This window comes from Heterocephalus glaber, unplaced genomic scaffold (genome assembly GCF_053883595.1).
Source record: "Heterocephalus glaber isolate CG9 unplaced genomic scaffold, H.glaber_assembly_v1.0 deba00001687, whole genome shotgun sequence".
In the NCBI taxonomy this organism is placed as follows: Eukaryota; Metazoa; Chordata; class Mammalia; order Rodentia; family Bathyergidae; genus Heterocephalus; species Heterocephalus glaber.
The window spans coordinates 10777920-10795365 of NW_028258412.1; the positions used below are offsets into that span (position 1 = coordinate 10777920).

At 50.6% G+C, this 17446-nt stretch overlaps 2 protein-coding genes across 11 annotated transcripts in view; one reads left to right on the plus strand and one right to left on the minus strand.

Moving 5' to 3' along the window:
* The window catches only part of Mmab (metabolism of cobalamin associated B), a 49661-nt gene that overhangs the window by 18875 nt on the left and 13340 nt on the right, over window positions 1-17446 (plus strand). For both annotated transcript variants that reach the window (XM_004843613.4, XM_021257306.2), the window contains one exon: window positions 1-17446. This exon is cut by the window's right edge and continues 13340 nt beyond it. In XM_004843613.4, coding sequence (XP_004843670.1) covers window positions 1-7 — 7 coding nt within the window. In that variant the 3' untranslated portion in view covers window positions 8-17446.
* Window positions 9081-17446, minus strand: part of Ube3b (ubiquitin protein ligase E3B) — a 64761-nt gene continuing 56395 nt past the window's right edge. For 3 of the 9 annotated variants that reach the window (XM_021257308.2, XM_013071712.3, XM_013071711.3), the window contains 4 exons: window positions 15848-16030; window positions 15261-15372; window positions 11971-12063; window positions 9081-10405 (listed from right to left, as the gene is read on the minus strand). In XM_021257308.2, the coding sequence (XP_021112967.1) occupies window positions 10166-10405; window positions 11971-12063; window positions 15261-15372; window positions 15848-16030 (628 nt within the window). In that variant the 3' untranslated portion in view covers window positions 9081-10165. Of the gene's footprint in view, window positions 11088-11969; window positions 12064-12193; window positions 12373-13549; window positions 13670-14887; window positions 14955-15260; window positions 15373-15847; window positions 16031-17446 lie in introns of those variants that run through there. The other 6 variants (XM_021257307.2, XM_087198054.1, XR_002394467.2 and 3 more) reach the window with 4 other exon arrangements.

A 17446-nucleotide genomic window follows, 5' to 3' on the forward strand; every position in this document is an offset into this window, starting at 1 on the left:
GGTTTGAGAGCAGACAAAGAACACTCTGACTTATTCTCTCATGTGGCTTTCATCCTGGATTATCATCCTACATTTCTCTGAGCGAAGTGGCACCTGACAGGCACAGCAACAAGCTCAACATGCAACACTCAGCAAGTGGCAAAACCAGCACTCAATCTCCAGCCTTCTGTATCAAAATCCAGCCTCCTTTCTCTTCTCTTTGGCTGACCCCAAGGAAGGGCTTATCCCAGGAGGGGAAAGAGATAACAGTTCCAACTGGAAGCAGCCAAGGCTGGGTCTAGATTCAAGAGAAAAGAGTCTGGTAATTCATTAGTAATTTCACATGGCCACAGAGGGAGGCATAGTAACAGGCAGTGTGCTTCTGACATTTCTGCATTCCTAAGGCAAAAGCCCTTACTGGCCTCAAAAGTGTGAAGACTTCAGAGGGATATGGGGTTCCTAGATGGCCCATCCAAACCAGACCCTAAAGATGGCTCTTCCACCCCAGAGCTCCCCAAGAGAACTAACTAGCAGAAGAGAAATTCCTCAGAGCTTTGAGGTGACATATCAGGGGCATAGATCTCTGGGAGCCAAATACTTATACATCTGACTAATTAATTAGTCAGCCCTGACTAGCTCATCACCATAATTCAGTGTCTGAAGTTACATTTTGCATTAAAGTGCACAAATTTAAGATTAAGTCAATGAACAATGGTGTGACCTCCCTCCCGCCCCAGCCTCTGTCATCCCGTGGTCTGCTTTGCATTGCAGTCCCAGCAGCTACTGCCCTTGGCTGCTTCATCTCTTAGTCCCCTGGTGCTGTTCCCAGCTGTGCAGGGACCCAGTTCCTGCTCCCACCCCCTCCAGTCCAGGTGGCTGTATATGTTGGGAGCATCTTGTTTGGGGAGGAGCACATTTTGAGACTTAGAGTTTGCAATGCCCTCCAGCCAGAGACCACTAGAAAACCCCTTGTAGTTGAACAAGATCAGATGTATAATCTTGTTGCTAGAGCAGACACACTCCATGATGAATCACGGGGCCTTGGGACGAGGCTGTAAGTAAGGACTGACACTAGGAATTTGGCTCGTGTCGTGGGTTTGGGGGAGGACTCTGCTGTGGTTGGATGGTGGCAGAAGCAGGGCTCATTCTATGACTGGATATTTTAATAACTCTTCCCTAGAAGGAAGGAGGAATGAATGTGGCTAAAGGTAACAGCCACACTCTGCATAGTGATGATTTGGTCAGGTGGGCCACATACATGGCAGTGTTCTCATAAGATCATATCACTAGTGATGGCATAGCTATCTTTGTGCAAGTGTGCTCTGTGATGGTCACACAATGAAATAGTCTAAGGACACATCTATCTATTTAGGTTTTTCTCTCTCTCTTCCCTCTTCTCACTTTCTTGCTGTACTGGGGACAGAACCCAGGACCACACCCAGGCCTTCGAGGACAAATTTCTCAGAACATATCCCATCATTAGGCGACACATCACTTACATTAGGGGGTCAGGTGGGCGCAACTGACAGTTGGCTTGGGTGACCTCCTTTGCATACATGTGTATGACGGTGTCATCAAAAAAATATGGTGAATGTTTAAATGTGTAAAAGACACATTTCCATAGATCCCGCTCAGATACTTCTCCACTGCTCTTACCACTTTCCGAAGTAGCTCTGGAAGTCTTTCCTGAGTGTCATTAGTTGTGTTGTCATGGCTGCCTCGATGTCCCAAATGAACTCAAAACTCTTACAATTCATGGCCATTTTTTTTTTTTGGTACTGGGGATCAAACTCAGGACCTTGCGCCTGTGAGGCAGGCAGCAGAACCACTGAGCTAAATCCCTGGCCCTTTGTGGCCATTTTGACTCTGGGGCAAGAGCCAGATGTCTCATGGTGCCAGGTTCAGTGAATAGGGCAGATGAGGATGTACTGTAATGTTTTCACAAGCTTGCCTTTCTTTTGGATGGCACCTGGCAGCAGGATTCCCCATATTTTTGATCATACCTAGTAAGGACACTCACAAAAAAGAACTTCCAGAAATACTGCAGAAAGTAGCAAGAATGGTGGGATAAGTGTGTGTGAAGTGAGGGGGAGGATTTTGAAGGCACATTAGTGGCAATGTGTCTTACTGTACTAATTTTATTTTTGTATTAATTTTATTTTATTCCATTTCCCCTCTCAAGTCCCCTCACCTCCCTATGTCTCTTTTTATTTAAACATTTGCTGTATACTTTGATTGGCCCTTGTGTACACACACACACACACACACACACACACACACACACAAAACGTGGACAAGCATATGGTTGAGGAGGTAACTGGTTCCTCACTATGTACCAGGAATGGTCTTAGCAGCCCTCCATGGGAAGAACGATCTCCCCCCCACTCATTTGGCAAGGTTGGAGTGGTAAGTGACATGTTCCATGTGAGGAGGAAGTGGCTGAGGGCAGATTTGAATTCTGGTCTAATTCCAGAGTTTGAATCCTTCCCACCACCCTGGGGGGCAGAAGAGGCTCCGGAAGCCCGGAAGGTGCCAGGGACCATGCATATTGCTATATGGGGGGCCCCAACCATTTCCTCTGTCTCTTCATACCCATGCCTCAGTTTCTAACTGGTGCTGATTAAAGATAATCATACTAGTGGTTTGGAGGTGGGCAGTGTCCAACTGTTCAGCTTCAGACTTTGAGCACCTGTTGGGACAAACTTAGCAACCTAGAGAGACCCTGTCTCAGAGAGAGAGAGGAGAGAGAGAGAGAGAGAGAGAGGAATGAACTGGGGATGTAGCTCAGTGCAAAGGCCCTGGGTTCAGTCACCAGTGTTGTGGCTTGTGTTCAGATGTACCCCCAAAGCCTCATGTGAATGAGGTGGGGCTCTTTTAGAGGTGGCTGAATCTAGTGTGTGATTGATTCATGGTGCAGTGGTAGGCCTAAGAGCACTAGGATTAAGGGTGTGAGTGCTACTGCCCTAAAGTAGTCTGAATAAGATAAAAGGGGCAGGAAGATGGTGTTAAGGTCTCTTGCTGCTTTTGCTGTCTTTTGCCACCATGAACTGTTGCCCTTCTGGCACCCTGCCTTGGAGCCAGCCGATTATGGACTGAAACCTCTCTACAAACTGTGAGCCAAGTAAACCTTTTCCCCTTTGGGTGTCAGGTATTTTGTCTCAGCAGTGAGAAAGATAACTAAGACACCCAGTATTGCAAAATATAGAGATATAGAGACAGAGATAGAGATGGAGATGGAGAGAAAAACATGCCCCCCACCATGGAATACATCCCCAGATACAGCAAAGGAGCCAGGCCTGCAGGGGACACTGGTCTTGTCTCACCTGGTCTCTGCCTTAGCTGGTGAGGAGAGGGCTGCAGCCCCTTGGGACTGCGATGTGCTAGGGGCATGTCGGGGACACATTCCTGCATCCTCCCTCGACTGAGTGTGAGCCTTGAAATGGTGGGTGGGAGGGGCTACAAGAGCAGGCCGGCCCTTTGCTCAGGCACACCCCCAAATCCAGCTGTCTTTCAGTTGGTGGCTGGGAAGCCTGCTGCTGTTCCATGTCCTGCTACCTCCCCTGGTTTGCTGGAGTTTGGAGACGAGAGCTCTGCTCCTCAGCAAGTCTTCTAAAATCCCGTGGGAACTACTAGCAACAAGTGGAACTTAAATAGGTCAGGGGTAAACTGCAGATGAGCAGGGTCCGGATACAGCAGCCCCAAGGTGTTGCTCCATCGGGACCCTTTGCATCTCTCGCTGCACACACAGCCCAGGCAGGGCTCTGTAGTGTGGCCAATCAGGCTCACGACCCTGGTTCTGCCCCTTCCTGACTCTGGGATCCTGGGCAATGGATGACTCTCTCTGAACTTTGGTTTTTTTCAGCTGCAAAGTGGGCATCACAACAGGTTGGCACTGGACACTGGGGGTTTTGATCAGGATATGTGATGCTGCATTTTCCCCCCCTTGGGTTAGTTATAGCTCCTTCTCCACCAGAGTGAGCTCTGGGGGGAGGAATGGTGTCATATTGTACATGGCTGAAGGCCCAGCCCCAGGCTACCCTGGAGCAGAAGAGGTCCTGTATGGTTTTGCTGGGTGCACTCCCGGGCAGTCTTGCTTCCTGGGCCGGCTCCTGGCTGGGACACCTGCCAGATTCCTGGCCCATCTGGCACCATCTGCGCTGATGACAAAGCTCCCCAGCAGTCTGTATGTCAAGCCCCTGACTGCCCCACACAGGCGCTGCTCCCTTCCCAGACAGCATCCTGAGTGGGACAGGAGCAGGTCAGCGAGGGCCAGGCAGCGACCCCTAGGGAAGAGATCATGGACCCTGAAGCCTGGCAGCCCAGAGCTGCAAAACTGCCCAGTGGGCCAAGTGTCACCGTGTTTCTCCCCAGTTCATCTTTACTCCAACCTCTGACTCCCTTGCCTCCCTTAAGGGATTTTTGTCCTGGAGCCCATTCCTGCCTGTTTGTGCCCACTGATGACCTCTCTCCTGGTTCTTCTTTAGTACTGAGGTTGAGTTACATCCCTCACCATATTCATTTATTTATTTAGAGATATTTATTTAGAGATAGTGTATCTCACTAAGTTGCCCAGGCAGGGCTTGAATTCATGATGCTTCTGCTTCAGCCTCCCTCCTGTGGGGAATCCCCACTGACTTCTAAAACCCAGCTTAGGAACTGGCTTTCTCCTCCTCCTGACTCCCCACCATCCAGTGCAGACCCTTCCCAGGGTAGTGAAGTCACATAGACCAAGGGCTGAATCTCAAGTGTGGTGCTCTTCAGCTGTGTGATCTCATGCAAGAAAATTCACCTCTCTGAACCTCTGTATCATTATCCATCGAATGGGCCAGCTATACTCACAGTCCCCAGGGTTCCTGGGTGGATTAAATGCAAAGGTTTGTGCAGAGGGCTGAGCACAGAGCCTGGCGTGGGACAGTCACTGGTGGGGTGGGGTTGGGGTGTGACACTCACACTGTGTCCGAGGGGATGTGCTCCATTTCCCACTGTTCACCACCTTCCCACACTTGGTCTTGCTGTTTGGCTTCCTCTACCTCAGGTCTCTCCATCTTCAGAGAGGAAGCCCTCTCTCCCAGGTGTGTAGGAAAGGACACATCCTTTATAGCTCTTTCTCCTTACACGGATGTGAACTGCTTCTTTGACCCCCTGCGTTATCTGTCCTGACTAGAGACACATTTTAGGGTATGACTTGTTATACCTGTCTCAGATGAGGAGAGTGAGCTCGGAAAGGTGGTCAATGTCCCTGAAAGTAGTGTGGCCGGGCCGGGCTGGGCTCCCCTGCCTGCCTGACCCCACATGGCACCCATCACCATCTGTATGGTAATCAGGCAGGTGTTACACTAAGGCATTAATGAGGAAAGAAGCCTCAGGCCTGGGGTCACTCAGATAACCTGAGGAAGCTTTTGATACCAAGTTCAAGATTTTATCCACCTGAAGGCTGGGCCTCACCCCTGCTTCTCAAAGTATGGTTTGCCATGTACAGCACTCGACTGTCATGAGTGTGGGCCCGGGTCAGGGTCTCCCTGTGAGTTGGGTGTGCCTAGGTATTTGGGCATGACTATCATGGCCCCTGTGCAGGACAGTTCTCATCCCAGAGTGACAGCTGTCAGGATTCCAATCCCCAGAAGGATCAGGCCTCTAGAAGACAAGGTGGCTCCAGCCCAGCCAATCCTTCCACCAGAGCCTTTGGTGACTCAGAAAGTGAGTTGAGGGGGCTTGCTGCCTGGCCTGCTACCTGGCTCTGGAGGTCCTGGGAATATAGGGCTGTGGAGTTGCAAAGATGGTGGCCATCCCCACCATGACCCTGCCTCTGAACTTCCTGCATGTGTCTCAAGAGCTGCTTTGGCACCTGCTCACCACCTCCTCACTCCCTGCAGCCACACCAGCTCAGGGTGTGCAACCTCCTTGTGACGTCACTGGTCTCCCCCGCCTCCCCCCTGGCATTGGGCAGGCTGGTTCAGGGACAGTGCTGGCAGGGCCTTAATGACTTTTTGTAACAGCTTCCCTTTCACACATCTGTGGCCCAAAGGCCAAGGACACCGTTTCCAGCTTATGGGGGTTTGTAAATCATCTACCACCCACACAGGTGGCTTTCTTTCCTCAGCAGCCACTCCATGGCCCCATAAGAGCCGGCCTTAGAAAGAGGCCCCCAAAGAAGGTAGCCTGTTGGTGACGCTGCATTCAGATCCAGGGCAGGGGCATCCACAGACCTGGAGCCTGGCTCAGCCAAGGGGCAGAAGCTTTGGCACAGGGTTCTGCCTTCTGCTTCCTCTGCAGTCTTCTCGGGGATCAGAGGGATGTGGCACAACCTCTGATGGGGTTTTTTTCCCACCCCCAGTACCAGAGATCAAACTCAGGACCTTGTGCTTTCAAGGCAGGCGAGGTGCCACTGAGCTAAATCCCCAGCCCCTGCAATGGGGTTTCTTGTGCCATCCCAAGTCTGGTTGTCTTCGTAGAAGGTCTATAAGCTGACCCAGACCCCATCTCATTCTGCCCTGCCAACAGCTCTGAGACCACCTGCACAGAAAAGCACAAAGGAAATGCAGCTGGTAGAGGCAGAAGGATCACAAGTTCAAGCCCAGCCTGGGCAACTTAGTGATTCAGCAAGACCCTGTCTCAAAATTTAAAAATTCAAAAGGGCTGGGGATGTAGCTCAGTGGGTTCAATCTCCAGTACCACTTAAAGAAATACAAAGCAGTTGCTAGTCCTTGGGAGAGGGAGATGCTGCCTTGGAATGTATGGAAGCTCAGGGTGTAGCATGGGGGAGCCCATAAACCTGGAGCTGAATGCAACCCAGCAGAGGCGCCTCAGGATCTCCTGCTGATGTCAGGGGAGTTGTAAAAACATAACTCCAGAGAACTTGTTAATTTGGTCCCTGGGATAAAACGAGTCTTGAAGGCCGAGTTATTAGCTGCCCCCAGATGGCACAGACTGGGGCTTCTCAGGCCATTTCTCTGCTGTCCACAGCAACACTGCATGGCGGGCCCTGCTCTTCCTGTCCCATAGAAGAGAAGCCTACAGGTCCAAGAAGCAGGGGCCTTGCTAGTGGGAGGCAGAGCTGAGACAGTGACAGGGCTGCCCAAGCCCTTACTCTCACTGGTGTCCTCCTAAGACCTCTAGGTCCTCAGCTTGCGCTGTGCATCAGACTCCACTTGTTAAGCAGTTGCTCTTAACACATGTTGGTTGATGACTGCAATGAGGAAATGATTTCATTCCCACCTCCAGCCCCGAAGACTGGGGAGCATTGTGGTCTGGCCTGAGCCTCGATACAGCCTCTTCCACATCAATCTAACATTGGGGTGTGTGGTATGGGGGCACAGTGGAGTGGGCTAGGATCACACAAGCCTGGAAAGATGTTGGCCCAGATCCTTCTGGCTGAAGTGCCCTTTGCACATGTGGTTGCTCCACTTGGATGCTTCCTTGTCAGCAGTGCAGAGGGAATGTGCCTTTCCCCTCAAGCCCAGATGAATTCCAGAGGTTATGTAGGTGCCTATCTGTGAGTGTGGGAAGTGGCAGGCAGAAGTTACTCTGGGAGCTTGGTCAGAGCCCTATGCACAAGGCTGTGGGCAGCCCCGACATCCTAACAGAGGGCGGGGAGTTGCAGGAAGAGAACTACCCTCAGGTTGCTCTATCGGAGACCAGAGGTGAGCCTGGTGCATCTCACATGTGCCTGGATTAAATTCTCAGCATCCTGATGGAGGCACCCAGAGCCATTTCCACATAAAGAAATGGGTACAGGACTGGGCTCATGGGACTCAGAGGCAGGAAGTGGGGGGCAGGGAGGCTTTGCACATCTGTCTGCAATTCCAGAGCCCATCATGCTCTGCCTTTTGGAAAAGCATTGTTTTTTTTTTTTTTTTGGTACCGGGATCGAACTTGGATCCTTCCACTTGCAAGGCAGGCAGCGGAACCACTGAGCTAAATCCCCAGCCCCAGCATTCTGGGTTTTTTTGGTTTTTTTTGGTACCGGTGATCAAACTCGGGACTTTTTGCTTGCGAGGCAGGCATGGAAAAGCATTCTCAATGAACCATTTTTCACCATTCTTCAAGCCACGCTGGCCAAATAAAGAGGTTTCCAGGTAATATGCCTGAGGCCTAAGATAGCCCTGCACTTACACGTTAACCAAATTTAGAGATAACCCACCTGCCAATGCCTGATCACCCACTTTTATCCAACAGCTGTTACTTGCCAAGGAAATACAGACCATGGCTTCCCAACACTGGAGACCAGTACTTCTCAAACCGTGTTGAAAAACAACACTCCTCAGGCATTCCCAAGTCCTATCAGCAGATCCAAAACAAAACCGTTTTTCTGTTATAAACTTTCTCTTTGTAGTGATGATTTGTAAGGAAAAGCCAAAGTGTCACAGAGTAAGGCCCTAGTTTTAGGCAGGTGTGCACTAGTCTGGAGGCTCCCGAGCATTTTGGGGCTTTGCAGGATTTGTCCACTAGCAGCAGGAATGCTGAGTGAGAAAGCCCCAGGGCACCAGTGCTGGGACTACTGGGAGAGGCCTCCTGACTCTCACAGCCTGGGTCGTGTTCTAGTCCTCAGGTGTGCCAGGCCAGGTGAGGTGGTGAGAGCCCACTGGGTTGTTGGAGCTGCTTTGGTGAGGGAAAAGCCACCCAAGACGGAGTTGGGAAAACAGGCTCCCTGTGAGACTGAGAGGGCTGGCTCTACAGAGGAGGAAGAGCGTCCCAGGGAGAGGGCAAGGCGCGACCCTTGACCTTTGGCTGGCAGAACAGCTGAGCACACCTGGGGTAGCTGCAGAATTTTACTTCATATGTGTGTGAATCATCTGAATTTTTTCCCACCAAACATTTACACTTTGGTAAGTTACTGTGTAAGACAGGAACTGCAAAGATACACATCCAACCTATGGTCACGGTGGCCTCTGGGAAGAGGGCAGTGGATGGGCTGTGTGTGGGGGTATGTTTCTGAAATGTGTTACCTCTGACAACACAATCGGGAGCAAGTGTGACAAGTAACAACCCTGCTCACTGGCTGGAAGGCTGAGGTGTGGGCCACAGTCTTCTCCTCACTGTGGGACGCCTGACTCTGAGCTGTCCAGGCACATGGCTACACAAAGAGCAGAACACAGCCAGCATGTGCTTCAGTACAAATTTAATAAAGCCTCTGACATGTCTCAATTCATAAGTTATCTACAAAAACAAAAAACTCACAACTTTTTAGAGCCATCAAAAGCCATTATGGTGTCAGTGAACACCAGCTATAAAAGCACAGACTCAGTGTTTTAGATAGTGCAATATCACAGCTGCTGTGATTATAAACTACCCCTCCTGGTCAAGGAAAGAAACAGGTAAAGTTGATATTGGTGCTTATACCCCCCCCCCCCCCCACCGCCAGGTCCTCACTGGCTCCCCCTCAGGAAAGAAAAATCAAGATGGGATCAGTCTTCGTGCAGGCCATGAGCTACCAGGGCTCAGGATCTATGTACAGTCTGTGTACATCATGGTTGTACACGTTTAAAGGAGTCAAGTGCTTAAAGAATGTGGCAAGTCCACAGATGCAGGAGTTACTAAAACACCTTAACATTAACTTCCTGTCTTTAAATTTGTCTTCTTTCCAGCACAGTAAATCACACACTCTTTTTCAGAAGCCCAAGGGCTCTGGCCCGGCCCACGCTTGGATCCAGCTGAAGCCCTCTGATGGGGGTGGTAGACTGCTCTTGATTGCTTTGGTGCCAACAGGAAGGCTCTTGCTGGAAGGTGTGGCTTCGAAGAGGGCTGTAAGCCCTAAGTCTGTGGCACAGAGTGGAGGAGGGAGCAGGCACTCCCGGGTTCTCTGGCTTCAATCTGGGTGGGGGTACATGAGGTGCACGAAGTGGGGAGGGTGGCTGTCACCAAGGACTACTAACAAGGCCCCTGCCTCAATTCCCTGGATCTGGACAAAGCTTTCATGAAAGGGGAAAACAGATGACAGAGAAGCACAATAGGCTGGAAGGGGAAAAGGAGTAAAAGGAAACAAACACAAGCCAATGCAGAGGCAGGGAGGGGTACATGTGGGTCTCCTCGGCCTCCTGAGCTGCTCAGTGTAAAGGGCTCCCAGGTGTTCTGCGCTGAGGGCCAGTCAGCAAGCCCCAAGATTCACGAAGTCCAGATGGGTAGGTACCTCAAGTTAGTGTTTGTTTCCTCAATAGATGAGCAGGGCAATGAGCCGAGAAAAAGGCAGTCACTGCTCTGGGTAGCAGTCAGTGCAGCTAGAACTGGAGCTGCTCCTTGGAATCAGTGAGCTCTTCTCCCGAACCAGGGCACCAATGTGGATGCATAGGACAGGATCAGCCAGTGAGGGCTCAGAAGGGAGGCTGCAGCACGGAACGTGCAGCTTCTCAGTGGGAGCAGCACCCTGAACTTCTGGTGCTCCACGGCCTCTCTGGGCAGCAGATGGGCCTGGCTTCCTGGGAAGAGGCTTCTGTGGATGGGACAGAGGCAGAAACTTTGTTGGGTGCATAGAGGCTTGGCGAGGCCTTACCTGAGTGAAGAGTTTTCAGAATGGAAGGAGAGGATCCATGTGTAGCAGGCTTCTTGCACTCAGACCCATGCCATGGAATGACTCTAGGCTCCCTTGGTTCCAGGGAGTTGTTCACACACAGCTCACAAAGCCCCAACTATCCAAGAATGGCCTCTTACATTTGCCAGGCCTGGGCTCTAGGCCACTGGAAAGTGGGAGAAAAGGACCAGTGTGGGTGGAACCTGGAAGTTTATTATCAACACTCCCAACCAGCATCACTCGGAGGAGGCTGTGTAGTGCCGCCATGTGCATCTAGGGTCCTTGAGGCCACAGGGGGGTCTCATGGCTATAGAGAGGGTCTGGGCACCAATGTCTCCTGGCATGTTGGCCATGCTCCAAGGCAAGCTGTCACAAGGAGCCCTGGAGGGCACGTGGATGGGGCAGAGCGCAGCTAGGACAGCTCGAAGCCTGTGTTCATGCTGATGGCATAGCGCAGCTTCTCCCGGAGGACGCTTTTCTTGCTGTAGTTGGGCAGCTTGAGCAGATTAAAGCAGGTGGAGGAGGTGGGCAGACGGCCACCTGGTTCCCGCTTTCGAATGGTGAAGAAGCCCCGGAGGACGCTGCCCAGGGTGTCCCCAGTGTCCTGCAAGCAACACCACAGCCTTGCATCAGGACGTGCCAGGTATGGAGGCTGGGTAGGTGCCAAAGCAGAGAGAGGAGCTGGGCAGCCCCTGGGCACCAGGCAGAATGTGGGTGCTGCCCTCTGGGTACATGCAGTGCCTGAGTACAGAGGAGCAGTCCCTGCTCCGTGAGGCCACATGGGGACTCTTGTGCTAGATCAGAATGCAGAAACAGCCTTCTGGTTCACAGCCAGAGTGCTTACCCAACTGGTTGAGAACAGAACAGTAGCAAACTACTTTAGGTGTCAAAAATTTTCTAAATGCAACCCAACATTTGCTCCTGGCCTTGCCAGTACTGTGGTCCATGGTTGACTTTCTCTTAAGTACAGAGGCTGAGGATCATCCAGTGTCCTAATGAAGGAGGTGCACCCAAAAGGCACTGGGCCTTCATGGGTGGGGCACATCTGAGCATGTGGTATGGCCAGGCTCACGGTGCATGGGGCACAGTGCATGGGGCACCCTAAGATGCTGCCCTTTAACAGACTAGGACAAGCAGTGTGCCTGGATGGCACGGGTAGCAGGGGGAGCAGCTGTGGTGCAGGCTTACATTTGTCCACCCTGAGCCTCACCTTCTCCCATGCTACCTCTCAGACTTGGAACCTGGCTGGGCCAGCTGCCACTGAAATAGTGGGCACCACTCCTACCAGTGTCCCCTTTCCCAAGGAAGGACAGAGAAAGGAAGAGCAGCCAGGGCAGGGCCAGCTGCTCTCATGCTGTGAGAACTGTGGCTCCAAAGGGCCCAGCTGCCAGTCTTGCTGAGGGCCCCACACGGTAAGCACAGCAGAAGACAACCAAGCAGGAGCACGGAACACCAGCCAGCTGCCTGTGGCCCTACTGCATACCTACCTGATCATCTGACACCTCCACACAGCGAATGGAGAATGGGGGCTTGAGGTAGGCGAATCCCAGGAGTGGAGGCCTGGAGCAGCTGGTCACAAACTGCAACACAATGCAGAGTCAGAGGGGACAGGAGGGGCTCCTACAGTTATAATGGGTGCTCTCCTTTCCTTAGCCACCGCAGTGAGGGGTGACAGAGTGGTGCAGCTGGCTCACGATGTGTGGACAACACATGGCACATGTCCTTGTGGGTGCAGCTCTGTACTGATGCACACAGAATCCTCGCCCATCAGAGATGACTGGTGGCCATGGGAGACCATGTGACTGTGGCGTCTAGGGAAAGGCAGATCTCATCCAGGCACCAGAGTGCCTTTCCCAGGAGGCGGTCTCCAGAGGCAGTGCCACGTTCAGCTGCAGGGTGGGATGGTGACAGACAGCCTTCCTTGGAGCTACTACACAGCAGCAGCACTGGCAAAGGGGAGGCAGGTACTGGGAGTGCCCACTAGGTAAGCTGTGGTGGAGAGGCTGTGCCTATGAGGCGAGGCGCTACAGCCTGGTGCAGGGAGCCCCGGTGTGGGTTGTACCAGCAACCTCACCTGCCCGAAGCATACCCAGCCATGCAGGGGAGCTGGTGGGCATGCTCACCGTAATACCCCAGCCTGCTTCCTGGCAGAGCTGTCTCTGTGAACAGGGGTCCTGGAGACCCCTTTTCAAGAGGGGCTCTGCTCTCAGCATGCGGAGAAGAACCAGGTCTCTGCAGCCAGAGAGGCTGAGGACTGGACCGAGAAACTGGGCACCAGATGTGGGTCTTGAGGGGGGCCAGCCACGTTTCTGGCTACAGCCCGGAACCACTGCGCTCTCTAAATGACGGCACCTGTGTAAGTTCCTCAAATGTGCTAGCTCATGTCTGGACACAGGCAGGGACCAACCTAGAAATTCAAGAGGTCAACTTGCATAGGGATGTCCTAAGAAACCTTCCCTTTCTATAATTCCATAGTAAACCCAAATGCTCTTTTCTCTAGGGGACCCAGGGTCTTGCTACTTATGACACCAAGCCTGGCTCTAAAATTCAGTGGCCAATTTAGTTTGTGTTTTAGAATATTACCATTTAAATAATATTATAAATGGTTGTGAGATACCCGAGGTCTTGCAAAGACAGTTTTGTGTGTCATGCTTCAAAAAAGTTTTTTAAAAAATGTACTAAATAGCTGCATGTGGTGGCCCACATCTGTAATTCCAGCACTCTGGGAGGCTGAGGCAGGAGGACTGCAAGTTCAATCCTCCTGGGCAACTTAGGGAGATCCTATCTAAATGCAGAAAAATAAAAGGGCTGGGCATGGTCATGCACACTGTAATCCCAGTGCTTGGGAGGCTCAGGCAAGAGAAGCACTGCAAGTGTGAGGCCAGCCTGGGCTACACAGTGAGTTCAAGGCCAGTCTGAACTACATAGTGAGACTCTGTCTTTAATAAAAAAAAAAAAGAGAGGGAGAGAAAAGAAAAGCTGGGGATGTAGCTCAGTGTACAAGCCCTGGGTTCAATCCCCTGTGCCATTTAAACAAAACAAAACAAAAAAAGAGTACTAAATATATTCCTCTTCTAAAATGTTTTATTTATAAAAACAGCAGCAGCAGCAGCAGCGGCTTCTGTGAACAGACTCTTCCAATCACCACACAGATGCTGTGCTTCCAGGCTGGGGGTTAGTCCTCTTCTAAGGAGGAAACAGACACAAAGCATCTGCACCTCCAGCTCAGGGTGGCTCACAACTAGCTGCTGCCTGCTGTGGCCTGGGGCTGCCTCAGGAGGGAGGCATTCCCACCTCCCAGGACAGGAGGAGGGATGCAGGCAGGGAAGCCTCCAGACCTTTGTTATCACTACACTGCACAGCACCACAGGCTCGTTTCCACTCCTAGGCAAGCGCTATGCTTTAATCCCTCTGGCTCTGGGGCCTGTCTGTAGCACATGAGGCAGTTCGGGTTTGGTGACAGGCCATCCGAAGGCACAGACACAGCCAACTGTGGGCGGTGATTGTACCACTGAACTGCTGTCTGTCCTCTTCCCAGGACAAGCAGAGTGAGGTTTCCAGGTCAGCAGAGACCATGCTGCAGACAATACACTGGTGGGAAGCCTGAGTGCTTCCCCCAGAACCAATTTCTAGGATTATAGCTGCCTCCCACCTCGAGGCCCTGGGGACCTCGGATGACTGGAGCTCATGTCTGGTGTACTGCTGAAGGCCTCTTCCCTCACAAGTGAATGCACTCCCTCACAAGGACCAATCACGGAAAAGACCAGCTGCTACTTCAACTGGTGGACTGCCACACTGCATTGACACCAGAGGTCACACAGTTCTGTTTAAGAAACCCACATGCCTAACAGAAAATAGTTCAAGGCACTAAATTTATTCCCAGAACAAGGCAAAGTGTTCATAATCTACTGTCAAACAGAAAAGCAGGTGGTGAAATGATGATTTCATTGTTACAAAAATATACACATCCATAACACACACAGATGTGTAGGTGTGTTATCCAGTGTCCTACACAATACTAACATTTTGTTGAGGTCAGCTGTTAAGAGGCAGTGCAGTGGCACTGGGAGGAATATCTGGAATATTCAGAAATTTATGGACACCAGAACAGGGAACTGGTTCATGTCAGCAACCATTTGCAAAAATATACAATGACATCCGGCTAAGCAATTGTGCACACTTTACTGGGACACCATGTGTGTGTGTGTGTTACACATGTTTTGCACTAATTAGAAAAGAGGGTAGAGGGATAGTCCCTGGTAGGTAGCAGTATAGGTAGTCTAAAATTCTACATTATAGAAATATTTAGGTTTACAGGATTGTTTGAAGTTTTGTTTGTAGCCCTTTTTTTTTTTTTTTTTTGAGACAGTGTCTCGTTATGTTGCAGGCTGGCCTCAAACTCACCATGTAGCCCAGGTATGTGCCACTATGCCCAGCTATACTTTCTTAAGGCAATGAATATGGTTTATTTCTATAATGAAAGAAAGAAAAAAAATATTAGCAAGGCCAGTATAGGCCAGGAGAGGATGGAGTACCAAGCCCAGCAGGGACACATGCCCAGCTAGGCAGGGGCCTGTCTCACAGCACAGGGTAGGCAGCAGGCACAGTCTCACCCCTTGAGCCCTCCCTGCTTACCTGGTCAGCAGGAGAGGACATACTGATGATGAGGCTTTCTTGATAATCCTGCTCTTTCCAGTGTAAATGATTATATCAACATGCCTCCTAGATGTATGAGACTACCATGCACCCAAGAACACACACAGAGATCATAAAATACCTTCAGAAACATGGCTCGCTCTTCAGGTGTGAAGTCAGAGGCCAGAATATCCCAGAGCCAGATGATGACTCTGTGACTCCCATGAAAGCCACCATAGTACACCGTGTGCTTCCTGAAAACGACCCAGACAAGTGCTCAGCAGCATACTGATGGGCACTTGTGAACACAGGCAGGCAGGGTAACTTAGACAAGTAGCACAGACAACTTGGACAATCCTGGATAACACTACTAACTTCTCTCAGTGGCACAAGTTCATGCCTAAATGACCTCATCCTCCTGGAAGGTAAATGGACAGAGAGTTTGAAAGCTACCCCTGCTGTTCTGAAGCAGATGCCAACCTGAAACACCATGCCACCATTTGCTGGAGCTTTAGTGAGACCCCAGGCCTCAAAGCCGGCTTCCACTAGTCAGCTGCCAGGCAGACAAGGGCTGAGTTTTTACCCCACAGCACCCCAGCCAGATCATGGTGGAGGAGGAGATTTGGTGAGGGGCTCCTGGAGTAACTCTGCAAAAGGAACCCAGCAAAGGAGCAGCTCGCTTTCTGGGAGGCCTAAGAATTTCACCCTTCCCTCCTCACTGCCCCTTACTTTAAATCGTCCAGATCAATCTCAGCGTTGTCACCAGAGATGAGACGCTGCAGCTCAGGAGTTGAGAACATTCGGATCCACTCGGGTTTGATGATGGAACGGAATCCACTAATGAGGGCAGCTGTCTGGTTTTTTATTTGCGTATGCATTCGAAAATGCGCCATCAGGTGGATGTAGCTAATTCTGTTAACAAGGAAGAGAAAATAACGGAAATTAAGAGGATGAGCCCGGCTGTTACCAATGAATGGGCTGAAAGATGAGTCTGGTCATTTTTGAACCATTTTATAAAACACACTGTATGTCACTGCATGTCACCAGAACAATGACAAGGATGGCCATGATGACAGTGCTCTCATCACTGCTTGACACTAGGAAGGACTCAGGTATTCAAGGGCATTGTCTTGTTCACTTGTCTTCAAAATCCACATTAAATCTGAGAATGATCCCCATTATGTTGGGAAGTAAGTCATTCTCAGAGGTATGAAGAGGTCCTTAGTACAAGGGTTGTTTTCAAACTTCTTTTCAATCTTGACGTTCTGGACACAACTGAGTATGATATCATTTAGTACTCCAATAAGCTTTAAAGTAGAGGAAAATTGTTTCATATTGAAACTTTAGTCCGAATCTTGCTAAAGTAGACTAAAAGTCTAGAGCCATGAAGGGGCAGACCTGCAGGATGCTTTCCACAAGTGCAGCTGGCTTATGTCCAGGGTCCACTGAGGAAGTCCGGGGAACTGACCCTGCTTCCAAGCAGAGGGGGCTCTGGGTCTGTCTGTGTGAACACACTGATCTCATCTACAACTGTAGGATATGATGCAATCCCTCTAAACAGGTTACACACTCTAACAAGCTTGCCACATTGCTGATTTCTTAGCAAGCCATTTGCTCAGGGATTAAAGAACTTGAGCTCAGCCCAGGTATAACTCTTATAACGCCAAATAAGTATAGTTCAAGTGGAATTTTCTCCATAATGCTCAGGTCTAACGTAACTTGAAAATACTCTTTTTGTTTTGTTTTTTCTGGTACCAGGGATTGAATTAAGGACCTTGTGCTTGTGAGGCAGGTGTGGCACCTACTGAGCTAAATCCCCAGCCCTGAAAATATTCCTATCTTAGAAAATATTCCAGCAGCAATCCTGACCTTCAAACACTTCAATATGAGTTTTTCTATTATTGCTGGTCCTCTCTGAAGCAGGTTAGTGCACTGCTTCATTTTACCCAAAGAGACAGAAGGAGTGAGAGTGGGAAGTGTCAACACCCTAGCAGTGTGAGATCCAGTATCACCCCCTGAGGAGGAGGAACAGGCACTGGCAAGCCTCTTCAGTCAGTATGCAGTACAGACTACCCTCGCCCTTACACTGAGGCTCTATGCTTAGAACACAGGAGTTTGTAAAATGAGTTTTCAGGTCTGGTTTCAAGGCAGGATAGGGATCTCACTCCCACACAGCATCAACCCAGCTCCCCCAGCAGTTATTTACACACCTTACAAGCATACAGTTCTTACTGTAACCCCTATGCTGTACCTGTAGGCAAAGGCAGCTTCCTTGGGGGTGGCAGGATCTATGGGATATGTCACATATCTGATGATGTGACCATGGCT